Here is a 27,577-nt window from a genome sequence, read left to right as displayed (position 1 = left end):
GGACTGTAATCCATTACACTGTCCAGGTGCTCGGAGCTGCGCTATAAAAACACAATGAAGATGTTTAATTAGTAATGACCCGTGTGAGTGAAAGCCTATGGAGATCCCTTTATATAGTGTATACACACACACACACACACACACACACACAGAATGAAGCATGATGAATGGCTGTGTCTCAGAGCCGGCCTGACCTGGATGAGCAGAGAGAGACGGATGTGAGGAAGAGGGGGAGGAAAGAGGAAGGACTGGAGACACAGATCATGTTGCAGCCATTAGGAGGGATGTGGCTCTGCTGCTTTCCGGAATATAGACGTGCAGAGTGGAAAAAGTCCCCCCCCCCCCCAACCCCCCAATCCCTAATGCCTGATTTATGAATTTAGGAATCACTCCCTGGACACTTGTATTGTGTATTTAACAATGGGGTTACTACTTGTGGCCACTCTCTCTCTTCCTGTGTGTGTGTGTGTGTGTGAGGGTTATGAATTATCAAACCCCTGCACATTGCTGTTTCTACATTCCAATGCAATCCAAAATCGATTAACTGCAAAACATCACTAAGAGGAAGAGGAAAGTTGAAGTTGTAGCCCAGAAATGTGAATCCAGACACTGTATGAAATCAACAATAAAGGCACATTTCATCTGATTTCGTGATTCCCCGCTCTTTCTCTCCCCTTTGATCACTGGTGCTCTCCCTCCCTCCCACCATCCATCATTCCCTCTATCCCTGCACTGGGCTGTTGCCATAGAGACGGGTTGCCAGGTCTCAGACGGTGAGGCTGAATGGGTTAATTAGGAGGCGGAGCGTTTGCAGCCCTCCAGATGGTAGTAAGCCCTCCTTCACCACAGGTCTCCAGGGACCTCCTCTCAAAGAGAAAGCCTCTCCTGTTTAGTATTCAGCCCCTCACCGTCAATCCAGGGGCTGTATTTATGACCCTGTAGTCAACAATGTGGGATTATAGGAACCCCCCCCCTTCAGCTCTGCTCGACTGAGAAAGGTGTACTGTACTCAAGATCTTTCTCTTGACCCCTGAGCTGATTGAAGGAGGAACATGCCCGGACCCAGTCCAATCCAGAAAAGGTGAAAAAGTGGCAACTTTCTCTGCATCACCCCCCTCTGTTGTCCTCTGTGACAGTGTAAACATGTTTTCTCGATGCTTGCAGGAAGCCATCTTGCCTTGTTTTTTACAGGTTGAAGAACTGTGTCAGCAGCACCCCCAAGTGTCTGAGTTCATACAGGACATGTTTATTGTCACACCGCTTACAGCACAACGACTTTGTACACGTGAGAAGGGAACGAATATTTCAGACGTGTAACAAACACCACGGATACAAAAAAAGTGCACCTGTCAAAAAATAGCAGCTCGAAAAGATAAAGTGATAATTGTGCATGACCAGTATTGCAGGCTGTATATTTGAAGCATATTTGCCCACACGAACATCTCTTATACAAAGCAATACAAGCTAGTTTCAGTGCAAACTAAATTGGTCTGTGAACCATGCAGTGAAATATTCTCCACACTCAGTGGCTATTTTCAGTTTTCTGAATTTAGTGTGTGCAATTTTCTCTCCGGTATTAACATGTCTCACGCTTCTGTGAACAGGTTTTGTCTCAACTAAAGACAGAATGTGTTTTAAAACTTTCAAGACAGAAACTTTTAGCTTTTAAACTGTGTAACAAGTCACACTTATCTTCCTCCTCTTCAACGTTAAAAATCCCTGAAACATGCATAGTCTCTATATTTGACATTCCAGTGTGCAACTACTCATTTTAACATCTTAAATGTAACAAGATATATATATATATTGAATATAAATTCTATTGTGCTTTATATACATGTATCATAAATAGAAACGTGAAGGGGGCAGGACAACTATAAATATAATGTGTGCAAGATTTGCCATGTTTGAAGAGAACTAACATGTGAATGGTGAAACAGTGCCACCCTGTGGCAGCTGTGCTGTAATAGCCTGTCAAAATTATTTGCAGCTGCATGATTTGATTCTGCGGCTCTGGTTGTAAGTGCCGCTGCACACCTAGGTATTAAAGACCAGGTAGGTGAAGTTCTCCTGCTTGGGTTTGACGCTGAAGTTGTAGTGCCCAATGCGGTTCCTTTGGTAGTAGAAAAGGCACACAAAACCAACGATGAAGAAGAGCGACAGGCCAATTCCGAGACAGGAGAGTCCAACTATATGAAGCATATCATATTTCTGCTCCTCGTCATCTGCAAGAGTATGTGTCAGGTTTCAGAATTAGTGAAAATTTAAACAGGGGGATTTATCTGACAATGGGCTCTAGTCTAGTCATGTTAAAGTCACTATTTTAAAAACAAAACTGTGAAGAGATTATCTAAAAAACGTATTTTCAACTAAGTACTGGCTCTTATAACAAACTCTTTCGCTCAGCACACTCACAAAAAGCTGAGCTTTTCAATTCCACTCATGAAACTATCATGAAAATGAATAGCTGAAGATACTGCAAATATGTTTGATCAAGTTCAAGAGTGTTTTCCATCAAGCTACTCAAACTTGCCTCTCCACCGGACTGATGGTTGAGACAGCAGCGCCGCTGTCATAATTCAACATCCAGATGGCCTATTCAGATTCTGAATGAAGAGACACTCAAGGCTATAATGGATAGTGAAGGCTCTACTTTTAAAACTGGCCGCGGCAGAGAAGAAGCTGGAGTGTCATTGTTCAGCTAGAATTAAATCCCGTTTTTGACTCAACGTTAAGCACAGCAGAGGCATGCAGCTGAAAAATATTTCCTTTCTAAAAACTACATATCACAGAAGAGTGAGATGCTTTATAGTGGATATTAATTATCTGTGTAAAAGTTCTCACCTTCGTCTGACTTCAGTAGAGGCCCAGAAGAACCAAAAGCTCTTCCAATTGTGTTTGAAGACCGAGCTGTTCTTTGTAGACAGTCCTGCAAGAAACGCAAACAAACATGACAAAGGAGAAAATCTCTTCTTTAACATTCAAACAACCAGACGCTTCAGTCAGACTGGGGGATTAGCTGCTTCAGATTCATCCACTCTGTGGAAGTGTTTTCAAATAGGCTGTACTCACAGGCACGCAGGTGTCTGACCCGATCTGCGCACAGATCTGGACCTGGCAGTGCAGATAGATCACATCCAGGTTGACGATGGAGAATATCTGCACGGACACACGAGATGTGCTGGAGTTGCCGTTCATCAGCACTTTGACGTATGTGTTCAGGGAGCAGCTGTGGAAAGACAGAAACGAGGAAGTGAGAAATGTCTTTTTTTAGTCTTCGTCTGCATCTGATATGGTTGTAAAATGTGTTTAAACTGACTAGTAAATGAGAGTAAACAATATTCAGTCGTCTGTTTCAGGTTTCAGAATGTTCATTTCATTGCTACAAACATAGAGAGCTGATGGGAGCTTCATGTTGATTACATGCGGAAAATGATGTGCCTGTATTTAGAAGCTACAGAAACAGAGAAGAGCTGTGGCAGTAATAACTTTATAGTGTCTATATCTAGGTTCATTTTGCCATTACTTCTGGATGACAGAGAAATTTCTCATAATACAACAACATAATTATCTCCTTTTTTTGAGAAAAACACCTTTTGTTTTTTCAAAATGATCAACCTGTTATCACAATTTTGTTGCTATATTATTACAAAATGATTTATTCATGATCTCAAGATCTTATCAAGTGATCCCTGTGGGATCCCCAAGGTTGAGAAGTAGTGGTAATAGTATTAGTAAAATATTCAGTAGTAGCTGTAATTAAGGTTAGAGATGGAGTAAATGTATTAGTTAAGGTAGCTAACTGAAATTCAACAGTAACAGAAATGGCGATAGTGCTGTAGGTAGGAGCAGACCTGTTCTCCAGGAAGACGTGGCTGTTGGTGTCGATGGGGCTTTGGGTGGGAGTGGCCCAGCATTTGTCGATAACTACTTTAATGTGCTCTGAGGAGGTGTTGAGGCTGACATCCACCACCACGGCCTCCCCAGGGGACAGGCTGTAGTTGTGGGGTAGAGGCATCGTACCGTTCATCAGCCGCACCGTCACCTGGAACGACCCTGAGCCCATGATGACGTCTTTGATCATGTCATACCTGGAGACGAGTGAGTGAGAGAATACATACAGCCATAAACAACAGGGACACACTGCAAATCAATCCGCTAACCAGGACCTCTGAAACTCACAAATCCATTTGTTTGTTTAATCTGTACAAATTGTAAAAATGCCAAGTCGTTGTTTTCTTGAATGGGAACGGTTGCTGGGCAACCAGCAGAGACTCAGAAAGTTACTGGGGATCTACTGTTAGTGAGCTTTAGAGGCGCTGATAGGCAGATTTATTACCTTCAGAGAGAGGCATGCTAGCTGTTTCCACCTGTTCCCAGTCTTTATGCTAAGATAAGCTAACTGTCTGCTGGCTCCAGATACATATTTACCATACACACGTAAAGAAAGGTATCAATCTTTTCGCCTAACTCTCCACAAGAACGCAAATAAGCGTATTTTCCAAAATGTCAAACTGTTGTTTTCAGGACTAAGGCTCACTGTATAGTGGTTGTGTGTTGATATTTCAGCTAAAAGCACACTAAAACATGTGTGTTACTCTTCCACCGTTATACTAGATGTGTCATAAATGGAGGTTTTATCATAAATGAGGATATCACAGGCAAGTCTCTGCAGTGTAGCTGCTGTTTTAAGACCAACTTGCTCATTACATGACTTAGATGTGACAGTTCTGTATCTGTGTATCTGATTTCTTTGGCTGCACATTGAACTGCCTCAGCTGATCTGGGGCTATTTTGAAAAATGCTAAAGCATGCTGAGTAATCATGGCAATAAGTGAAGCGTACCCCATGGAGCCAAAGTCTGTAGAGATGAGCATGCTCTTCATGTAGGCACACATGATGGGAACCTCTAGACGTATTCTGGGTGCCTCCACCGTTCCACTGGATGTGTTGTACGGATCCATGGTGTTGAACAGGGTTATAGATGCCGTGTAGTGGGTTTCATTCTAAAATAACAGTTTGGGTTATTTTCAGAGTTGATGTACTTCTGTTCTAGAGACATAATACTGCAAACACAGAGTCCAAGAAACACACAAGAGCTTAGGAAAACACAAAAGTTTATCAAATGCTGCAATTCTTCGGAGGAGAAAATAAACTCACATGCACAAGCCTGGTGGCACACTCATTCCAGGCCACGGTCAGCTGGGCATGGGTGGCATTGCCTCCATTGACACCACATTCTGGCAAGCCCAGATAGAGGGCGCTCTCTGTGATTTTGGTGCTCAGAAGAAAATCCCTGACAATTGTCACAGTGATGGCAGCGACCCTGCACTGGACTGAGATGGCCCCTGGCATAGAGGCTTTGGTGGCAATTGTCAGAGCAGTAGTGTTGGTTGTAAGAGTTGTAAGAGGGGTAGTGGGGCTGGTAACGACAGGCGTAGGGGTTAGGGTTAGGGTGGATGTCATTGCAGTAGTGGTGGTTGTGGGAGTAGTAGTGCTAGTTGGGGCTGCAGTGGTTGTTAGGGTAGCAGTGGTGGTCGTTGGGGCACTAGGGGTGGTTGTAGGGTCAATAGCGGTGGTTGTTGTGTAGGTTGTAGTTGCAGCGGTAGAAGTCGTAGTTGCCAGGGTAGAAGTGTTGGCCGTAAGGACAGTAGTGGTGATTGCCGGTGCGGCAATGGTGGTCGTTGAGGCAATAGTACTAGTCATTGGGGCAGTAATAGTGGTTGTTGGGGAAGTAATGGTGGTTGTTGGGGCAGTAATAGTGGTTGTTGGGGCTGTAGTGGTGCTTGTTGGGGCTGTAGTGGTGCTTGTCGTTGCAGTAGCTGTAGTTGCTGGGGCAGTAAATGTGGTTGTTGGGGCAGTGCTGCTGGTGGTGGATGCAGGAGTGGTGGCTACAGTGGTAGAAGTGGTGGTAGCTTGAGCAGTCGTTTCAAATGGGAGAGCTGTTTGCATGGCTGGAGAAGTGGCTGAAACCAGTGAGGTAGACGGGACTGTAGTGGAAACCGTTTCACTTGTTGATGTAATGGTCGTGGTTATCCCTGGAGTGGTGGTTACAGTGATTAAAGGTGGATCACTGGTTGTGGGTGTTATTTGAGAGGAAGGGGTCGCGCTAACTGTAGAAAATACAGTTGGTGTCAGTGGAGGAGTCACTGTCTCCACGGTAGTCATTGCTGCAGAAGACAAAACGGAAAGATATTCTGTTATTTTTTAGTGCACATAATCTGTGTAATATGAATCGTTCCCACTACCACACTGTTAGTCCGTACCCTGACAGGCTCGTCCAGGCCGTTCAGGGTTGCTGTCTGTAAATCCGTCCATGCAAGCACATGTGTAGGAGGCCCAGGAGTTTGTACATGTAGCCCACTGGGAACAGTCATTTTCCCCCGAAGCACATTCATTAAAATCTACAAAAAGTGAAAAAAAAATGGTTGAGTAAATCAGGCTTTAAGTTGGCATGAAAAAAAATCATGGTGGAAAATAGCGAATGATAAAAAGACTAACAAAAACATTTGTAGTCCTCATTTTTACAGCACTTCTGTGCCATTGTGCTGAGCACTTAACAGCACACTGCAGCGATTTTGTGCTGTACAACCACAAAGCTGGGGGACACACAAGAGCCATATTAAAAAATAGTTTAATCTGAGGGAGCAGCGCCTGACATAGCTTGTCTGTAGACCCTCGTATCTAAACATGCTGCATCCTACAGTTCCCACAATGCAACTAGATAGCATCATTTTGTATACCAGCCAACAAAAATATCATATGCAAAATATAAATGGCTCCATCTTTCATACTCCTCCATCACAGAAAATGTAAATATTCTGTGAATGAGATCTTGCAGTAAGGAGACGCTACAGTATAAACAGCAGCAAATCGCACATGTCTTCGGCCTAATGTGGTTAATGTAAAAATTTGGTTGCAGACAGTTGAGTAACATTAAGAATTTTACAACACTTGCATTTGACTTGAGGGAGTTATGCAATTAATATGTGCAGGTTTTATGACAACCACACATCACACTGATGTGGGTTTTTGAATAATTTAAAACTATGTACATCCTGCAGCACTTAAGTCACTGCTGTTGCCTTTATAACCTGCATGTAATTGGAAAAGCACTTCACTTCTGTTTGTAACAGAGTTCTTCTGATAAGATTTTAAAGTCCTGAACTGGGATAACCCTGATGATGTCACCAGGGTTTTTTTTTCTCAGACTTGGGGAAGTTCCTTTCACAGCCACAGACAACATTATTCAACTGTTTCCACAAGCTGAGCAGAACTAACCTTGAGAAACTAATCTAAATGAATCTTGATGTGCAAAATTAAACTTAGATTTGCTGAAAGTTACTTTAAGACTATTCTTTCAGCAAGAGTTTTATACCTAGCCCTGGTTTAATTGACGACACTGTTAGCAGAGAGATTAGGAATAGTCATACCCATTATTCTTGTGTTGTTTCTATCCACAGTGTATTTGGTGCTGTTCATCAGGGAGTGCAGCAGAGCTGTAGACACATTACTGATGTCTTGGCTTTGACTGGGGATGAAGACCAAGGTGAAGTTGACCACCACACTCCCCGGGGAGAAGCCTCTGATTTCAAGTCTCATCTGGCCTGAATCCACCATGGCCTTTATCTCTGGAGACAGAGACCAGCTGATCTGTAGGTGACAAAGGAAACAGCCCCACAGTCAGAATAATGACGGATGAGTGAATTTGCTAATTTAGCGAAATGGTCATGTTGACAGCGTGTGGAGTTCTACTCAGAAGTCATATTCTGTCACTGGAAGTTTGTCGTAGCACACGTACCTCCTGTGTAATGCTCTCAACGAGGGCTTTGTAGGCCTGGCTGCTGGTGTTCTGCAGATCGGCAGTGAACTGGACGTTGGTGAGTCGTGCTGTGGCGTCAAGAGTCTGAGCATCTAAGAAGAAAAGCCTTACTCAGTACAATGAACACATTTTCCACCATTAAACTGCAGCCCTCTCGTCAGACCATGTCCTATTGGTTCAAAATGTAATGTTTCTCACATCACGCATTAAGGACAATTTTATCACTTTACTTACAACTCTTTGGGGAGTATTCAGCAGGTAATTCACTTCCATCTTCTGTGGCTCAGGAAAATAAAGACTTCTGCCTTTTTATCAACTTAGATTAATGCAGTTTTTATTGCTGATATTTGCATCGAAGCAATAGCAACAACATAACATTATTTTTTAATACTAACTGTAATATTATCATTAAAATGGAAATTGTACATCATGTTGCAGTTCACTTGCCGTAAAAGCAACAATTTACCGTAAGTTATGAACTGCCACCACACGGCTATTCCAGGCACAAACTGTAGCTTCGTATACAGTAGAGTCTGCTCTACATGGTACAGAAGGCACCGGAGCAGTCAGCGTTCGGTTTGTGCACAGTTCTTACCAGTCCTGACCAATAGGCGAAGGGTGCTTCCTTGGCTTCCACAAGCCAGAGGTGTGACAGTGACGTTATAGAGCGTGCCGGGCTTCAGTCTTCCCACCTCCATCATGGTCTGATTGGTTTCCAGAGAATGAATGACCTCTGACCAGTTGCTTACAACCAACCGGTAAGTCTGGTTCATCTGAAACTGGCTGGACCAGTAGACACAGAAGGAGGTTCCAGTGACGTTAGCCGACCATAAACTGGTGATGTTGGGAGGAGCTGGAGAGTGGTGAAGGATAGTGGGGGAGGGAAAGGGGGGGGCAGGGTTATCATTCATTCATTGTGCTTAAAGGAATAGTTTCACATTTTAGCCAGCACTGAACAGGACTGAGACTGAAGGAAGTCACTGCACCTGGTCAAGACATAGCTTGACACCTCATCCAGTACCCCCCGCCCCCAGTAAAATCCCAACATGTTGCATTATACACATTAGAGCTAGCTGTTTCCAGTCTTTGTGCTGAGCTAAGCTAACCAGCTAATGGTGGTGGCTTCCTGTTTAATAACTTAACTGATATGGGAGAAATATCAATGTTCTTTGTTTGTTTAACTCTCAGCAAAAGCAAACCACATTTCCCAAGATGTCAAAAAATTTGCTTTAAAGATATCTGCATCAGCTGAGGATGAATTGGATCAAAACATGCAAAGTAATGACTTCCAACACATTAAAAAAATTTCTCCAGAGCTCATCAGCACCGTTAAAATGAAATGTTCTGATAAAAACAAATACGTCTGTTAATCTCGTGTAAATTGACTTGTAAATTGAGATGTAGGGATTTTAAGCAGCCTTGAGACAGAAATAAAGCATTTCTCACAGCATGTGGCTGTTGGCAGAGGTGACTCTATGGTGGAGCTCATGCTGGTATGAGGAGCAGAACTTGTCCACTGCGGAGCATGTGATGAACTGTAAGGGACAGGGCTTGTGTTAGTCAGAGGTGCAGCCGTGCTGGTTTCAGTGGCGTTGAGGAGACCCGTGGTGCTGTTGCCCTGAGGGTCCTGTGTGGTGCTGGAAGCTGGGATGTAGGTTGTGTTCTTGGGTGGAAGGTAGTCAAGTGGGGGCTCTGTGGTGGTCGAGACCCTGATGTCAGCTGGAAGAAAGAACACAAGCCAATGTTCAAATCAAAGTCTCTGATGCAAAACAATAACATGTCATAAGAGTGGTGGGGGTCCATCCAGCTGTACTGTTTGTGTACCGAGTGGCTCCAGATGAGGATACAGCTGGCTCGTCTACACTGGCTAACGTCTCAGTAATATAAAAGGAGTGGGGTTTTAGCATGTCTGTGTCTAAAAATATGTGAAATCGAGAGTCAAGCTGGCTGCGGCAGAGCTTTGCAGTGATGATGCTGTGATGTTAAAGCTAACCACAATTTCCTGGTTCGAGCAGCGAGAGGAACGACTTTGGCACATGTTGCTGCCTCCTATTGTGCATTTGAAGGTGGTTGTTTGTCCCCCCACTGGTTTGTTTGTGCCATTTGCCGTGCTTGCCCTACCGCAGTGTTTGTGCTGGATGAAACATTTCTTGTGTTTTTTGTTAGTTTGGATGATGTTTAATGAATTACAATAAAATTCCAAAGAAACATGGAGCCCTCACTTGATTATTAAGCACATAATTTTGCACCGGGGATGCTCAAGTGTTATTGACACTCTGACTTTTCTTAGAATGGATTTTGACTCTTAGGCAACATACAAGCTGCCCCTTTGATGGAGGTTAGTCTGAGATGCAGATTGCAGACTCTACTCATTGGAAATGGCATTTAAAAATTTCCTCTAAACATTTTTTATATAGCCTAACATAATAACAATGTTTCTTAAAAGAGGTATCAGATGTCTTTCAAGCAAAAAAAAAAGATGAGTCTTGGGATAGTGCTTTACAATGCATCAATTTAAATAGCTTGTTTTGTATAATAACATTATGAGGAAAAGAATGGTGTCCAGTTTAATCCTAATTATTTGCTACATGATAAAAAAGATTATTGCATATACTTCTCATTTTTTTGATTGTTTTGTTATGTTTTGTTTTTAAAGAACGTCTGACTCGATTGTTCCATCCATTCTTAGCCACATGGTAAAACCCAAGGTAAATGACAAATTATATGTATTTGCACCAGATGCACACACACACACAATCAAACCTGTACAATTGGCTCCAGGGTTGCTGGGGTCAACATCAGTGTATCCTCGGCGACAGGTGCAATGGTAGGAGCCCACTGTGTTTTTACAGTCTGCCTGAGGGGAACACTGATGGAGAGCAGACTGCGCGCACTCATCTACATCTGCAGTTATAAACACAGACATATGAAGAGATCGCACTGGAATTAAAATTACATGCACATGCTGTTGAATTAGGGTTGCATGAGGAGCAATAATTACAAGGTGTAATGTGAAAATGGAAAAGAGCAAAAACAAAAGCATCGTGTATTGGGAAAGACTTTCAGATTGTGAAATTGCGCTCACAATTTTTGTTTTAGAAGAGCTTGTAAAGGTTTCGGGTAAGAATACTGTTGCTTAAAATGAAAAATGCAGGTTGGACTTGACTCAGTTGTCTTCCTTTCATTTAAAGGCAAAGCAACTCAGAGGTGGCTGAAAATAACTGAAGTATATTATAACACTGGCATTAAGTGTAGAGAAGGGAAAACATAATGTGCAAAAGAACGTTCTGAAGGCAAGCTGATGTGTGTTTGATTGTGTGTGTGATGGTGAGCTTGTTGCTGTGTCTTTAGTGCACATGTAAGTATGACTGATTCATGATTAATATCTGTGTGTGGGGGGGTGAGGGGGTTGTGCACGTGCGTGTGTGTGTGTATGCACTCGCTCTGGTGTTATTTTCCGCTATTGCAGGAAACATCCCACAGATGACTGTCACTCAAATAGAAGTGGTGGGAGAAGGAAACTGTGGTGCGGCTGAGTCATTTTTTCCTGAACACTGTGTTCTCTGCAACATGAATCATTCTCAAAACTCTACAAGAATGACATTTCTCGACAGGGAAAAAAAAAAAAGCTTCACAGAGAGATGAACGCTGCTGTACACAACAACCGCGTCTCCTCACCTTCCACGGTTACAGACGACACCTCCTGTATGTGTTTGAGGAGAAGATGCAGCTTTGACGTGACATTGTACAGCGAAAGAGCAGAGCTGCAGTCAATCAGCAGTGAGGTGGCAGTTCTGTAGGGATGCACAGGCCATGAGCTGAGGAAGTAAACTGAAACGTCAGACTGCAGAGCTCCAGTCACCTATTAGTAATAGAAACACAAAAAATAACCAGTGAGAACGAGAAAAGGAAAATCTTTAACAACTCTGAAACCAACAAGTGGATACCTCAGTATATCTTCTACGTTTTTATCGTTTACATTTTCTACTGCACGGGATTACCACAGCTAGTCCTGGCTGCTGGTTAGTGGTTTTGGCGGCATAGTCATACATGCAGCAGCGGTCTTAATAGCTGTGGTAGAAGCAGTATTGGTGTTTGCAGCAGTATTACCATTGCTTGTAGCAATCTTGTGTGATTCAGATGTCCTCTGTCCTTGGACATCATTGGCTCGTAATCTGTCTTCACTGTCACGGTTGCATTAAAACGGTGTCCCCCACTCTCAGAATAATTTGCTGAGCCTGAAATTTCAGTTAAAATGTTCAGTTCACCGAAATCACAAAGAAATCCCCATATTGTTTAGTGAGCGGCTTGTGGGATCAAGGGAAATGAAAAAAGGAAAATGACTGGGGTGGTGAAGGCGTCTGAACCTGACTTTCAGTTTTTAAAAACAAGCAAGCAACAGCTTTAAAGTGGTGCATCTTGTATAATCATAAAAACTGAGGTGATACCAAAAAAGTACCAGGTACTACATACTATTTTGTAAGTGCAAATACCAAAAAAGAACGGTTCCAAACGAGTTGAACTGAGATGAGGATTAAATGAACGAGGCAGCTTGCTGCAGCTTAAGGGAGGGCTAGAATAAAACATAAATCTGGGGTGAGAAATTGTAAAACACCATACCCGCCTCTTCTAAAAATATCAGACTTCCCTCTACCCTCATCATAATTTTATTACAGTCCCGACCAATTGTTGGGATTTATTTCACTTGGTTTTGAGCGAAAAGGATGGAAAATAGCAACATGTGAGAGACTTGAGCTGTTATAACGTGAGAGCATTTAAAAAAAGAAATAATTATTGCATCCCTCATTGTATAGATAAAAACTTGAATTAATGAGTAATAAAATGTACCCTTGCTCAATTCAACACAGTTTATACAGCCTTACTTGTTCTTAAGCTTATCTAATGATATCTTAGCTTATGATTTTTTATTTCTTTTTTCTTCTTTTTTTTTGCAAGCTAACATTAGCAAACATTAGATATTGTTGTATATTTGAGTCTGGTCACAAATTTGTCTGACTCTTCTCTACTAGTGCTACTGTTACATTATGTGAAAATATGAAAAAGCCATTGTCCTGTAATTGCAACATGTAGCCACAGCAAAAGTTACACAGACTCACTTTAAATGTGATGTTTCAGTACTTTGGACATGGCAAACAACATTTCCTTCACCTCTGTTGTACTGTAATGTATTGTACTGTACTGAGGGCTAGAAACCAGTGAGGAAGAGTTTTTTAAGTTTTGGGTGAAAAGACCCTTTAATAAGAACACATGACTTTACCCAAGAAACCATACTAGCGAAATATTTTGATAACAAAAAAAAAAAAAATCAGGATGTATACTAACTTGCAGGATCACTGCAGAGAGAGCGATCCGATCTCTGGCAGCATTTTTGCCAGCCTGGGCAGTCCATGTCCCACTCACAGTCCTCAGACCCAGGATACAATCCATCTGCAGTTGGACAGGATCCTGGCTTGGCAGTGAACTCCCCACTCCTGTTTACAGCTTTGTTCAAAGGAAATAACATGTTACAGGCCATATATTAGCAGTGAGATATTTGTAGCTGTGCGGTTTCTGTGCTTCCATCTGGTGTCTTGCACACAGCACCACACACTGAAAGGTCACTGTGTGGTGCTGATGACTTGAGCGAGTGATGCTATATCATCAAATTTCATAAACACTAGCACAAAGACACTTGAAATCAACGAACAGAGCAAGTTGCGCTCTTCTACGATTTCCCAACCCACTGATGGAAAATGATGTGCAGCACACTCACGCAGAGCACAGTAACGACCGACTTGAACGTAGCCGTCGCAGCACCTGGTCACCTGCTCCACCACTGTCTTGTACTCAGTCTGATGGGCATTCCTGTAACGTGTGACCGTACATGTCTTCCAGAGTAGCCAGTCACCACAAGACTCTGTCACAGGATAGGGCACCATATGCATTGCCAGGAAAGTCACAATCCTTGTCTCATTGCGGATACATAGATGGTAGCCATTTACGGACAGGCTATTTCCTGGAATGGAATACATCTTGTAAATTTCACTGCTGGTTACATTTTCTTGGTAGTTAGTCTCTGGCTGCATGACATCAGATTTTTAATCAGTCATTAACAATTCTCCCTGATGCTCTATCATCTGTTAAAAGCAAATAAAGACAGACAAAGCAGAAGTGTACATCCTCCTAAAATGCCATATTCTGTTGTGGCAATGCATGAATTTCATGTGAATCTGTCATCTGCGTAGAGGCCTACCTTCATGCACAGTGTTTTCTCCCCTACAGAGAGCCAGCAGGGCTGCGGCCGCCCAGATGGAGAGCATCCAACTCATTTTTCACAGAACACAGCCTCAACCACACATTTAACGATCACATTGTATGTGCATGTTTCTCTTTGAGATGATGCTAACTGACTGTTCAGGGTGTGCTCAAAGACCAAATCCTCTGTGGCTCTGTCTTTCTCCTCCCCTCGATGCACCATCAGTCCCTAACGGACCACAAAAGCAAGGCTGTCAGCAGCAGAATTATGTGAATATTTGGAGTTAGAAATTACATTCATTTTTGGAGGAATATTGCAATATTTAGACAAGCTGATATCTTGCATTGCAGTTACGTACGGCAGCATGACAAGCTAGTGAGTCGGCATGTTACAAAGAGAAATGCCTTCGGTTCACGTGACTTTCGCAAAGGAAGATGAGGCCTCATTTTCTTTTTTCTAAAATAAATAAGTAGTCATTTTACTCGTTCTCTGGCAGAGTCAGGGTCAGTAAACATGTTTATGACACCAGGGGGAGAGATGTAGGATGGGAGGAGTCAAAGTCCCTAATGACTTGGTCTCCACACAGGTAACCATGGCAGTGCTAGCTATGCTGCTGGCATTAACAGGCTGTGTCAGCCATTAGTGTCAAGTAAGGAGGAGTGAGAACTTCGCTGCCATTTTCCCGCACCTTCATTCTCATTACATGAAGAACCAGTGGGATGCTTTGGCTGTCAAAGATATGGTCTAAAAAAAAAGTCCACGTCAAGATTATGTCCTCGCTGTGAACTTTATGAATGTGAATATGCATTCATGCTTGATGAAAGAAAATTCTACTGGTTCTCTGTATTCTTTTAAATGAGTTCCTGTCTATTTTTTTATTCTTACTAAATGCAGTGATTGATGTAATGGTGCTCCTTTTATAGTAATGAGGTGTGAAAATGTGCCTGATTAAACTTCCCTCTGTCATTACATGATAATGACTGCTCACATACTGACGCACTGGAGCATACGGCTGTAGGGAAGTGCAAGGCTACAGGCTGAGTCAACTAAGGTCACTACGCATCAAATACACAGCCACAGAATAAAATTCATCAGCTCAATAGAACATGGTTTTATGCTACATTTCATGCATTTGATGGAAATATAGTCCTTTCACCACCAGTACCACACCTGAGTTGTGAGACTGTTGCCAGGTACTGCAGCTGACAAGACCTTTCAGGAAGAGGCCTGTAGGCCAAATAAACATAGTAACAACTCCCCACTGGATGCCAGTAATGACACGAACCTACTGCTACGCTATAGTGACTTCCATTCAGTCAGGGACTTAATTAGTTTCTCTGGGGTTAGGGGGGCGTGCAGTTTCATGCACTTTCTATCTGCACCTCACTGTTCAAATCTACCAGACAAGCTGTAGCTGAATACCTGAAAAAGGTTTTAAAAACTACAAAAAAAGTATTTTATTTGCTAAAATCAAACTGTGGCTTTTTTAAATGTATACACTCACTGTGAAAATGTTTCTTTTTTCAAATTAAAATTTGATGAAAAAAATAATAAAATCAAAATAGATGAAAAAGAATCACCTAATTCTCCACCCTTGGCTAGTTTACTGTAACATGCGACTTAACATCAAGCTAAATAGAACAACAAACATACTGTACTTAATGTAAACTAAAATCACAATTAATTACAGAACAGTGCTCAAGTGCACAGTCAATTACAGTACAGAGACTAACTTCAGTTTGCAAGCTTTTGCTAAAACAAACCCCACTGCAAAAAACAGAAACATTAACAGCTAAAATGAAAAATATGACCTATCCCTTTAAATTAGCCTCAGTGTCGAGTCTTCCAGTGGGCCCGCCTCCTGGTCCTCTACAGCCTATCAGAGCGCAGTGCACGTGACGAGCGTTCTTTGCGATGACCTCATCCCTGGTGTGGGATGACGTCAAATTCAAGATGGATGGAATCACGACCAGCGCGCAGAAAGCTCACAACACTGCATAAAGTCCCGGCTGTGTGGAGGAGAGACCATATTGACGACGGGCGGGGTAAGTGGAGACACACTACCAAACTTAACGCTAAAAAAATTAGCAGGGCGGGTGAAACATAGTTGGTAGAATGATGTTAAGGAGAAGCTTTTTCCTTTCCGTTCCGCTCCTTCCTCCCTGACGTAACTCGAAAGGGGAATTGTGCTGCTGTGAAACCCGACCAGCGACAACCTGTTTTGCAACCAGCAAACTGCGCCGTGTCAGGCCGGGTTGAACCGTTTTCAAAAAGAAACACACACAAAAACAAAACAGCACTTCCACCGGAGGCAGCGGGCACAATTCACTCCCCCACACTCCAACAGCTTCTCTGTCCGCACCGACTGTTTTCATTCCGGGATTACCGCGCCGGACTCCATTGAAACGCGCTCAACTTTTCCCCTCCTGATTTCATAGAAACGTTGTGTCGTTAAATCGGTTGAAACGGTCCCAGCCTCGTTTCCACCCACACGAGAGAGAGAGAAACGCGTGACTAAGAACCAAACTGAAAGCGGCGTTTGGGTTGGAGAAGTTATCTGTCATGAGGTACTGAGCCACGTCTCATGGATGATCTAATGCTGAAAGCCTCACTCGACTTCCTGATAGAAAACAGACACGACCGATTCCCCGTTGTTCTCTCAACGTGGCCCACAAGCTCTGCTGGAGAGGCACCCGAGCGGTTCTTAGTTTTTGATGAATGAATGAAGCTTCTGGTCGTGAACCGATTAAAGCAAGTGTCAATTACGTCAACATAAGTAACATGCCTTCCGGTCACAGTTTTCAAAATAAACGCCTTCCGAAGCAACGTGCGTTATTTCTGAGAAAGCCAGGGTTGTGAACAATCTAGAAACAAGATCACTTCAAGCAGACGAAGATGCAGCAGTTCTTGTAATTAGGAAGGTAGCTTCATTGCAGCTAATAGAGGCTTCTCACATATTGCCTTGGTATACTGTTTTTGCACAACAAAAGCTGTGTGCCAGATGGTGATTTACTTCTGTGCATGTAAGGGAACTATCTAAACAAATTTAGATCTGTCTAAGTCAGATTTGTTTGTGACTTACTACTGGATAATGTAAATACACTCGGTTGCCAGTTTATTAGGTATATCCAGTTCAAACGAATGCAGTGTGTTACAGCTCCTTCATGAAGATCCTATCAGCACCACAAACTACAGCCTCCGAAATCACCACAAAGGTGATCCACACCTCTAAATCAGTTTAAACTAGCATTACAAAAGTAACATTTATTGCAAGGCTGGTGTATTAGATGCAAAAAGTTTAGCTAGTTCTACCTCTAAGGGCATAATTTCCACCGGGGATGGGGGAACATACATGTCTCACTTTTCAAAACTATTTTTGTCCCCGTCCCAGTATGCAGGCTAGAGAAGTAAGGAGTGCATAAGGATGTTGATGTTTTCATACAAGTTACCTGTAGTTATTGCCATGGGCCCACAGCAATGAGCTTCATGTGTGAGTGGTACTTTTGCAGACCTTTTTTTTGCCCCAAGTTGCTTCCCAGCCTCCATAGAGCCTGTCCTGACCTGTTTGTACAGGTTGTTAGGGTTACATGCAGCCTGAAAGGAATACCTGCTGACAAAAATAAGATTAGATAAGATCAACTTTATTAATCCCCAGCTTGGTAAATTTGGCAAAGGCAATGGAAAATAAAAACTACAAAATAAGAAGATGAGTATATATATGTACATTTTATCCAAAAGACTTAAAATATATTGCAAATGGAAAGTATTGAGAAATATTGAAAAGGATTGAGGCAAATTGCAAATGGTTGTTATGGGCAAGTTAAGTTAAGTACAGTATTTGCTCTATTACACAGAAGATAAATAAATATATATATATGTGTGTGTGTGTGTGTGTGTGTGTGTGTGTGTGTGTCACAGTGGAAATAAAATGAAAATATATATGCATAGGTGTAGTATTTAAGGAAAAGGGAATGTAATATTGCACAGGTTATAGCAATTTGCTGCATGAGATGCCATCTCTGCTCTTTTCTTTGAAGGTTAATGTTTTATTTCATAGATGTATATTAAAGATATTCATGGTGTAAGTGGAGGTGATCTTAAATTCTGGTGAGGTGGCCCACCTCAGTCCAGTACAGCCATTCTGTGATGAGAAGCCTTTATTTTAGAGGCAAACTGTTGGAACTTCCTGCATTAGTCTGTGTCACTGAGGGTGACTTCACAGCTGCCTTACCATACCTAATGTCAGGGTACTAACATGATGTAATGCCCATAAACTTGTTGTGTCCTTCTGTATTAGTGTGTACCATGTTATTGTGAATAAAAAGGTTTAAATTGCAATGGGCAGCCTGCAACCAGCAGTTATTTTCATTATGGTTTAATCTGCCGATTATTTTTCTAAATGAATCATTTGGTCTGAAAATATCAGAAAATAGTGAAAAATCCCAAACTGTGTCTGACAAACGGTCCAGTACCTAAAGATATTCAGCTCACAATGATAGAAAGCATAAAATCCATATCATAACTGATAAGCTAGAACTTAGTAATGTTTGGGATTTTTGATTGGAAAACGTATTTAAACGTTTAAGCGATATAGTTTCCAATCATTTTTTTTTTTGTGGCTTGACTAAACATTGCAGCTCTAAATCACAGTAATTATACTGTGGATTATTATTAGTATCATTAATGTGCCTTTAACAGCATTATGTATTATCAAACAAGATGCTGATATAACACTGCCAGGGAACATCTGAACTGAAGTAATCATAAATAATGAAATCCATTCAAATACCAGTGATTTTCAAGGCTTCTAGTTGCTTCTACTCACCATCAAGTGGCAGCTGATATCTTGGAAATTATGAAGTCGTAGTTGAAATGTCAAAAACTTGCTTATGTTAAAAATAACTTTCCTCTCACCTCAATGCATGAAGAATATAAAAATGTATCTTTTGCAAGAATGATAAAAATAAATGGACAGTGCTATTTTATTAGAATAGTGATCTGTCTTTCAGTTGTTATATTTGTTACAAGACTTCTCATTAATTATCAAAACATGTAAAATGCTGTAGAATTCTGAATGACTAAATTTGTGTTTGCAGTTTAGAGGCAATAACAGTGTATTTATTTTGTTTTAGATGCTGATATTTGTTTAATGTCATCGTTAACCCCTCTTATTTTACATGTTAGTATAACTGACAGTCAAGTCTTGTTTGTCTGAATTAACCATAAAAAAGGCTACATAATATCATGGAAATTCACAGAGTACGTTATCTCTGACACTGATGGTGTCGCGGCATGAAAAAATGACAAGACCAATAGACACAGGCATACATTAATAGGGCAGGTAGCTGAGCTCTAGCTGGCTATTATTGTGTGTGTGCAAGTGTCTCTTCATGCTCGTCTCTATAACAAACTCATTTTGTGAACACTTAATGACCTTTGGTGTTTACTCTCCTCTCGTATTTACATTCCTGCATTAACATGGAATTCTCTTGTCTTTCAGCCATGGAGAGCCTTGTGCATTACAGCAATCCCTCCCATGCCCTCTCAGTGTTAGGCGTCCTGAATGAGCAGCGCCTGCGGGGCCAGATGTGTGATGTTGTACTGGTTGTGGCGGACCAGAGGTACCAGGCCCATAAGAGTGTTCTGGCTGCCAGCAGTGATTATTTCCAGTCCCTGTTCACAAGGATGGATGCAGAGTCACTGAAAGTTGTAAACCTGGACTTCTGTGAGCCTGACGCCTTTGAGATAGTTCTGAATTACATTTACTCCTCCTCACTTTTTGTCGACAAAGGCAGCCTGGCGGCCATACAAGAGCTGGGCTACAGCCTTGGAATCCCTTTCCTCACCAACATTGTGTCAACAAGGCCACATGCATCCTACTGTGTGTCTAGAAAACGGCTTTCGTTCTCAGAAGGAGATGAGAATGATGTCCAGACAAGGAGCGTCATTGTGTGTCGGATCCAGAATGACACAACCCATCCCTCGCGCTCAAATTATCTGAGAAAAACATCACAGAGATCATCATCTCCCCACTCTACTCTGGAATCAGCTCAGACTCCATCAGAACACAACTCATATGAATCCATCAGAAACTCTGAATCCATCAGGAAATCATCTGAACAGAGTGAAGCTGCAGACAGGAAGTCCACCTATCCATACACCTCCATATTGAAAGGGAATTCATCACACATCACATCTGTTCGGCCCCAGCTGACGTCATCAGTGTCTTTCAGTGATGCTGAAGTGCAGCCCATCAGGCACGCTAAAGAGGAGAACGAGGAGCAGGAGCCCCACTATGACACCAAAGTGCCCTTTCAGGGTCAGGCCAGTGAGCCGAGCCAGACCATTGACAGGAGCGGGCCGCTCATAAAAAGCCTGCTCCGAAGATCTTTATCAATGGACAGCCCCGTTCCAGTGTTCTCACCAACACTGGAGCTCAAGGAGCTGCAAAATCGTGAACAGTCAGTTGTTAAAATGGCTTTAAAATCACCTGGGCCAGAGACATCTGTTCACAATGGCAATTCCAAAAGAACATCTCCCCTGGTTCTCAGGTCAAAGCACCCCAGCAGGTATGATGAAGACACTCAGGTAGAAGGAGAAGTCAGCGTGAAAGCTGAGCCCAGCAGTCCACTCGCCGACCCCATGGACATTATTCGAATCACAGTTGGAGATGCGTTGCCAGTCAATCTTAACGACTTGCAAACAAACTATGACCAAGGTCCCAGGCCAGACTTAAATTCTTTTGGGAAAAGAAAGGACAGGCCGGACAACAGAAGGTACCCATTCAAGAAGAGCAAAATCTTTAAAGAACATACCCTCTCACTTGATGAGAACATGTCAAAAACAGTATCTCAGAGTGCCAGCAGCAACTCTCATGAGATCAGTGGGGAGCCGCCTCAGAACAAGATTTTCAAATGCTGGAACTGTTTAAAGGTTTTCAGGTCCAGTGCTGGACTACATCGTCATGTAAATATGTATCACAATCCCGAAAAGCCGTACGCTTGCGACATCTGCCACAAGCGCTTCCATACCAACTTCAAAGTGTGGACTCACTGCCAAACTCAGCATGGTGTAGTACAAAATCCAGCCTCATCCTCCAGTTCCTCTGTACTGGATGAGAAATTTCAAAAGAAGTTGATAGATATTGTGCGAGAGAGGGAAATAAAGAAAGCCTTGCTTTGGAAGTTAAAGAGGAATAAGCAGGGTTTGCAATCTCCTGCACTCACCAAAAAGAGATCAAGGCCCAGCTTCATATGTCCTTACTGTGGGAAGGTATTTGTGTTCCAGTCTCAGTACAGGCAGCATTTAAGGACACATCCTGCTGAAAAAGCTGACCAGGAGACAGGGAATGAGAGCATCCTCTACCAGGAACAGGATGAGATCATTCAACAGAAGGACACAGACGCTGGCGGTTACTCCTGTAGACTTTGTAATATGAAGCTGTCGTCACTCTTTGAACAGGGAGACCATGAGAGGGGCTGTCGACATGCAACCGTATGCCCCTACTGTGGCCTCCGCTTCTCCAGTCCGACGGTCAAGAAGGACCATGAGTCACACTGCAAGTACAAGAAACTTACATGCCTGGAATGCATGCGGACCTTCAAGTCCTCCTTCAGTATATGGCGCCACCAGGTGGAGGTCCACAACCAAAACATGATGACTGTTAAAGACCAGATTCCCCTGAAGCAACCAGAGAACAATGAAGAGGAGTCTGAAATGCTCAGAGAGGAGCATTACAGCAATGAGCCTCTAGCAACTGGGAGCTCAAGAGAGAACATAAGTTACAGTGACTCCTCAGGTCCACCCATGTACGATTCAGAAGACTCCTCATCCTATGTGCCTGAGGACCTGAGCATGGGCCACCACGGCAAGCTGGTGGTGAAGGAGGAGCCATTAGAGGAGGCTGTGAGTGAGAGGGAAAAAACAGAGACTGCCAAAACTGGGCTTGAGGAAGCCGGTGTGTGGCCATGCGAGAAATGTGGAAATCTTTTCAGCTCTCGCAAAGACCTGGAACGACACCAGGAGCTGCTATGCCACATCAAACCGTTCATCTGTCACATCTGCAACAAAGCCTTCAGGACCAACTTCCGCCTTTGGAGCCACTTCCAGTCCCACATGTCGACTGCTAATGAACCCGGAGCCAAAGAGATCGACAGACAGCCCTCATCTCTGTCTCCCTCCCCTCCCGCTACCCCTCAAAACTCGGAGCGTCCCTCCTCGCAGGCCTCCGTGCTCAAATCCACCCAGACGGCGCCTGTTGCTGCAGTAATGGCCGAGGAGTCCAACAGCCCAGAGCCCTGTAGCTCATCAGTAGGCAAGACGAAGAGGCCTGAACTAGAACGGCAACTCAGCAGCCACAGCCCTCTGTCAAGGTCAAACAGCACTGAGAATCCAGGTGGCCCTCAGGAACCAGACACGCTCTTTTACCACGCACCGTCTCTCTCTGCCCTGACGTTTAAGAGGCAGTACATGTGTAAACTCTGTCACAGGACCTTCAAGACGGCCTTTAGTCTCTGGAGCCATGAGCAGAGTCACAGCCACATGTAAGCATCAGACAAGTTATAGTTGTGCATTTCTCGTGAGAGACAATATGTAATATTAGAATAAACACACCTCAGCCTACAGAAGGAAGACTCTGAATGTATAGCTTATTCGCTTGCCTCCAATGTCATATATTAAAGTGGCCATGTTCATTAGAGGTGTAAACGTGAATGTGCAATCAAGTGCTAGATTCCTCTGTGAGACGATTATAAATGGTTTATTTTCCTTTTCGAAATGAGCTATAAGCATTTCTCTATATTAAACCTCTTAGTTGTCTACATGTAATTATCTATCGAGGTGTTTTGAGAAAACAAGGCATAGAGTTGCACCCCTCATTACTTCAGATGTACCACTTTTGACAGGTATAGCTATATACGTTGTTTTCTCAGAGTGTGGAAAAAGTGCTTTAAATTTTTGGAGGCTGCAGTTGAATTAAAAAATAGTGCTTTGCTTTTATATCAGATCTATCTCTTGATGTGACTGACAACCCTTAAGATAATATTGGTGGCCTCAACGATGTATTCAATATGCACTTTGCTTAACAGTTTGATTCTGTTATTTGGGTAAATAGTCCAAAATGTTTGCTTGGATCCTCTCACCAACTGAGGTTTTAGGCCACAGCAGAGAAACAGAAAAAGGCCCAAAAGTTTCAGTTTTGTTTCTTTATGCTTGGCATTATTTTGCATCTCTTCTGTCATATTTGAGTTTCTTGTTGCCTTTGTGTCATTTTGTTTAATGGGCAGATTGAAAAATACCTTCAGTATAATAATAGTAATGTTCTATCACACACTGTACATCAAACACACCTCAGATACCTGCTGTTTGAAGCATTGCATTTCAGTATGTAGCCTTGATTAATTGCATGCATTACATTTATTGTCTCCATTCAGTAATTATAATTTATCTTCCTAATCACTAGCCTGGTGAATAATTTTTATCTGATACAAACGGATGAGACAAAACTATCATCAGTCGTTAGATTTGAGAAAGTTATGTTTTTTTGTTATTTACAGGTAGCTGTAATATAGAAACATTACAGCACAGTGCATGTTGCTGAAAAAACATTTGTAAAAGGATCTCAGACCAGCTTACTAGTAAAAATGTCAGTCAGTGAAAATTATGGGCTGGGTTGATTTGATAGTGTCCTAAATATTAGACAACGTCATTCGTCATTTGGCTCATTACTTCAGCTGCTAGAACTCAATCTGAAATATTTATAGCAAGCAAAGCACACTGCATAGTAATGCAATTTATTGTCATACTGAAATAATAAACATGCAAATTAGAATTTGAAATTATAATTTCTGAACGACTCAAGTTCGACACCCCAGTGGAACACCAGTGTTATGTAAATACTCATATACTGATAGATTTTTGCAGTTCAACACATTAGGTACAGTAATAAACCAAGCTTTACGATGCTTTGACGGCCTTATGCAAGTTGAAAAATATTTTGTCAATACTATTTTACATGAAAGCACAATAGAACTTCAGTTGACTTATGACTCAGGCTATTCACGATGGTAAAGTCAAGACGAGGGAGGCATGACAAAGCAAATCTTTTATTCACAAATGGTAAGAGAGTATTCCTGCTTCCGAAAGATTTCTTATTAAAGATTGTGTTTTGATTGTATTCCAGTTGTTTCACAGTTGTTTTCTTGTCCAAGTATATACTTCTGCTTTGGCTTGATGGATTAGAGTTTTGTCATAAATTATTACGGTCGCTACTATTTGGGAGATGTTGCATTCGAAAAGTGCTCCACACAAACTATCGGAATGTTTTCTACGAAATGAGCAACGCGAGCAGCATTGTGATGTTAAATTCTTTGGAGAAATTCTGTATTGATAATAGTGCTCTTAATTTCTTGTGATAAAAGCTTTCTGAAGTTTCACAGAAATGATTAGAATTGTGTATATGGAAGTGTTTGTATCTTCGATTTTGTACCAATTTTATTAGTTAACAGAAGTTTTATCTTTTTAGTATTCCTGTGCTCTCACTGCAATAATGAATATTTGTATCAGCATTGGTTGCAATATTGTTGCTTTTGGAGCTGTTTTGTGTTTAGGTTTTTCTACAGTTTTTGTGCTTCATTTCTGTAATAAAGAGTAACAATGGAGTATACTGTACATACAACCATTTGTATTATTTGAATTATTATTCAGTACTTCAAAGCAAATGTAAGTGTGCAGTATTTACATGATACAAATATATAACGCCTTGGATTCAGTGATACACATCTCTCAGGGTCTTAATTCAGGATAAGAACATTTTTGCTTTGCATGCCTAAATCTCCAATCCCTCACCTACTACAATTCCCTAACCGTAAGGCATTAGGTTTTCAAACTACAACCCTGATCCCAAAAACATTGTGACACTGTGTAACAAACAAAAAATCACAGACATAGCCTCAATTGAAAACAGTAGAAAGACAATATAATTAACGTTTGACCTCATCAGCTTCATTGATTTTTGTAAATATCTGCTTATTCTAAATTTGATGCAGCAACACATTTAAACCAAGTTGGGACAGGAGCAACTAAAGACTGGGAAAGTTGTGGAACGCTCCAAAAACACCTGTTTGGATCATTCCGCAGGTAAACAGGTTGATTGGTAACAGGTGATAGTATCATGATTGGGTATGAAAGGAGCATCCTGGAAAGGCTCAGTCGCTCACAAGCAGTGAACGGAGCGAGGTTCACCACTTTGTGAAGCACATGATTGGATAAAGGATGTAACTGCATGGGCTCTGGAACACTTTGTACAACTGTTGTCTGTAAACACAGTTAACTTGTAAATGATTGCGTTCTATTTTTATTTTTTTTCATGCAGCATCCCAGCTTTTTTGGAATCAGGATTGTAAAATATGTATGAGTTTGTGGTACAGATGACTGCACATTTCCTTTACACCCTCGCAAACTATATAATAAACAACCAGTTCATTTCAGCCCAGTCAGTTTCATCAATGTAGCTGGTGACGCAAATGGAAGACTGTTTCATGAATCTACCTGAGGAACTACAATGTGTGAAAACGGACACACGTGTCATCCTGTTGGCAGAAAACCCTGAGCCGGGGGGGATGTTTTTCAAGCTGTGGGCCACCGTGACAATTTCTGACTGGAAACTTGGGAGTGAATTTAGGAGGCGTCTGCTTTAATTTGGAAAAATGGCCGACTGGAAATCCTGTCCTACCAATGTGTAAGGTCACACTCTCCACGAAGTTGTGTGAAGAGAGGAAATTTTCACATAGATGAGGAAATCTGTTCCCAAACTCAACCATAGCTTTTGCATTAAAAAAAACAAACAGATTTTTAGTTGTTATATGATGCATCCATTTAGGATTGTATTTACTAGCAGTTGTTCTCATCTTGAAAGAGCAATGACTGCTGACTATAATTACCCTCAGTTACAACAAACAATATTTATTGTCAAAGATTTACAATAATTTACAGATTTGAGATTATCAGCAACACAACTTTTTAGAGAATTTAACTGATACATAGTTTTACCTGCTACTGTGTTAATGTTGCATTTCTAGATTGTAGAAGGTGAAGACAATTTGGAAAAAGAAAGCTTTAGAAAGAAATCTTTAAATATTACACATAATTTTAAGGTACAAGAAAAACCAGAACCACAGCAGAGACATCAAACAAGCAACCAATTGTTCATTGTAGCAGGAGCAGAACTGACAAATTGTGTTTTTGATCATAAAAAGAGTTGTGAGGCATGACTATAGACACAGTTACCGATCAAACTATCCAGATCTTTTTTTGTCTGCATCCTGGAGCATCCTCACAGTGCCAGGGTGTCTTTAATCAGCCTTCTCATCGTTGTGCTTACAGAGGTGCCCAGAGAGTCAGTGATCTGGAATGTGATTTTGTAAAGATATGGCTGGACATCTTTGAGACTGGTGTCAAAGACGTTGTCCACTTCAGACTGGGTGGGCATCTTTGGCAGGTATTCGTGGCGGTTGATGACTTCAACAACATTGATCACCTTCTCGCCCAGTTTCTCGCCTACTTTCTCCCTGCAGATCTGTCTCTCCTGCTCATTGGCCAGGTTGACAACGTTGACCTTGATGCTCCACACTTCCCAGGGAATACACTCGTCAGAAAAAGGCCACCGAGACTTCTTCTTCTGGTAAAACTCCAGGGAGATTTGCCCCATGCCATCACTGCCAGAGTTGCTCAAAGCATCCTGTAAACACAGCATATGATAGCATCGTCAAGGCCTGCCCATGCATTGCGGTCAACAATCACATGTTGAAACCACCAATTACCTTGAATTCAGACACAGCTTTCCTAATCACTCTGTCCAGCTCCTCCGATGACACCCTGACAAAGGTGAAATCGATGAAGTCGCAGTCGATGTCTAGTGTACCCACGGTACCGATGGAGTAGGTGCCCTCCTTTTTGTAGTGAAATTTCCCCGTGCTGCGATGCAGTAAAATGGTGTGCAGCAACGCCAGCATAGCTTCTTCCACCTGCCTCGCTTCCACTGTTACTTCAAGAACTTCCGAACGGCAATTCATTGCGAAATGATAGTTATTTCCATTTACAGGCGACGACTCGAGGAGGATGACGATGGCTAACGCTACTGTATGCCAGCTCGATCACGTTAGGTGGCGAAAACACACTTTGTTTACCTCTGCAGATGGGCGGGGCCTATCTCACACAGTATATTACAGTATATTTAAATAAAAATAACTGTTTTCCAAAGAGGCTAACCTACCTCCAAATGTAATTTAAACGGAGTGAGCACGGGAACATTAACTTCAAGTGAGCACGCTAGCTAGATGTTTGCTACAAATGGAACAGGAAGATGAGATAACGATGGCAGCGGGACAGTCTACGGCAAGTCGCAGAGTTCAAAACACCCTCTTTGAGTAATTTATCGAACTGTATGTTTTAATTGGGCTTACTTAAATATACCGTAAAGTCGCATTGCTTACTGAAACAAA

General features: G+C 42.1%; 3 protein-coding genes across 4 annotated transcripts; 1 reads left to right on the top strand and 2 right to left on the bottom strand.

Moving 5' to 3' along the window:
- Nucleotides 1-1,231: 1,231 nt before the first annotated feature.
- On the bottom strand, nt 1,232-16,514 carry umodl1 (uromodulin-like 1). Of its 2 annotated transcripts, XM_041952113.1 has the most exons (18): nt 15,890-16,514; nt 14,076-14,306; nt 13,596-13,838; nt 13,166-13,324; nt 11,933-12,060; nt 11,501-11,684; nt 10,586-10,726; nt 9,269-9,541; nt 8,418-8,675; nt 7,802-7,914; nt 7,434-7,653; nt 6,267-6,404; nt 5,161-6,170; nt 4,846-5,006; nt 3,855-4,091; nt 3,073-3,229; nt 2,845-2,929; nt 1,232-2,225 (listed from the first exon to the last, which is right to left on the bottom strand). In XM_041952113.1, exons 2-18 carry the CDS (start codon nt 14,149-14,151, stop codon nt 2,038-2,040), a joined length of 3,771 nt encoding a protein of 1,256 aa, XP_041808047.1. In that variant the 5' UTR covers nt 14,152-14,306; nt 15,890-16,514; the 3' UTR covers nt 1,232-2,037. The 2 variants fall into 2 exon arrangements, with proteins under 2 accessions (XP_041808047.1, XP_041808048.1); XM_041952114.1 differs by lacking the exon at nt 10,586-10,726 and having other exon boundaries at nt 14,076-16,514.
- Nucleotides 16,021-24,746, top strand: zbtb21 (zinc finger and BTB domain containing 21). Its single transcript, XM_041952115.1, has 2 exons — nt 16,021-16,123; nt 19,579-24,746. The coding sequence occupies exons 1-2, from the start codon at nt 16,036-16,038 to the stop codon at nt 22,623-22,625; spliced, it is 3,135 nt and encodes a 1,044-aa protein (XP_041808049.1). The 5' UTR covers nt 16,021-16,035; the 3' UTR covers nt 22,626-24,746.
- A 1,134-nt stretch (nt 24,747-25,880) lies between these two features.
- Nucleotides 25,881-27,533, bottom strand: atg101 (autophagy related 101). Its single transcript, XM_041952852.1, has 2 exons — nt 26,897-27,533; nt 25,881-26,814 (listed from the first exon to the last, which is right to left on the bottom strand). The coding sequence occupies exons 1-2, from the start codon at nt 27,146-27,148 to the stop codon at nt 26,410-26,412; spliced, it is 657 nt and encodes a 218-aa protein (XP_041808786.1). The 5' UTR covers nt 27,149-27,533; the 3' UTR covers nt 25,881-26,409.
- Nucleotides 27,534-27,577: the final 44 nt, after the last annotated feature.

Source organism: Chelmon rostratus, chromosome 14, assembly GCF_017976325.1.
Source record: "Chelmon rostratus isolate fCheRos1 chromosome 14, fCheRos1.pri, whole genome shotgun sequence".
Classification (NCBI taxonomy): domain Eukaryota; kingdom Metazoa; phylum Chordata; class Actinopteri; order Chaetodontiformes; family Chaetodontidae; genus Chelmon; species Chelmon rostratus.
This window is presented reverse-complemented; position numbering and strand designations above follow the sequence as displayed.

Bases quoted from the DNA above. Each gene is read 5' to 3' on its own strand.
- umodl1 (XM_041952113.1), bottom strand. From the start codon at position 14,151: ATGAGTTGGATGCTCTCCATCTGGGCGGCCGCAGCCCTGCTGGCTCTC. The intron at 13,325-13,595 runs GTGAGTGTGCTG...CTTTGAACAAAG, and splicing joins CGGTCGTTACTGTGCTCTGC to CTGTAAACAGGAGTGGGGAG. The intron at 3,230-3,854 runs GTCTGCTCCTAC...GTCTTTCCACAG, and splicing joins CACGTCTTCCTGGAGAACAG to CTGCTCCCTGAACACATACG.
- zbtb21 (XM_041952115.1), top strand. From the start codon at position 16,036: ATGGAATCACGACCAGCGCGCAGAAAGCTCACAACACTGCATAAAGTC. The intron at 16,124-19,578 runs GTAAGTGGAGAC...CTTGTCTTTCAG, and splicing joins CCATATTGACGACGGGCGGG to CCATGGAGAGCCTTGTGCAT.
- atg101 (XM_041952852.1), bottom strand. From the start codon at position 27,148: ATGAATTGCCGTTCGGAAGTTCTTGAAGTAACAGTGGAAGCGAGGCAG. The intron at 26,815-26,896 runs GTAATTGGTGGT...CTGTGTTTACAG, and splicing joins AAGCTGTGTCTGAATTCAAG to GATGCTTTGAGCAACTCTGG.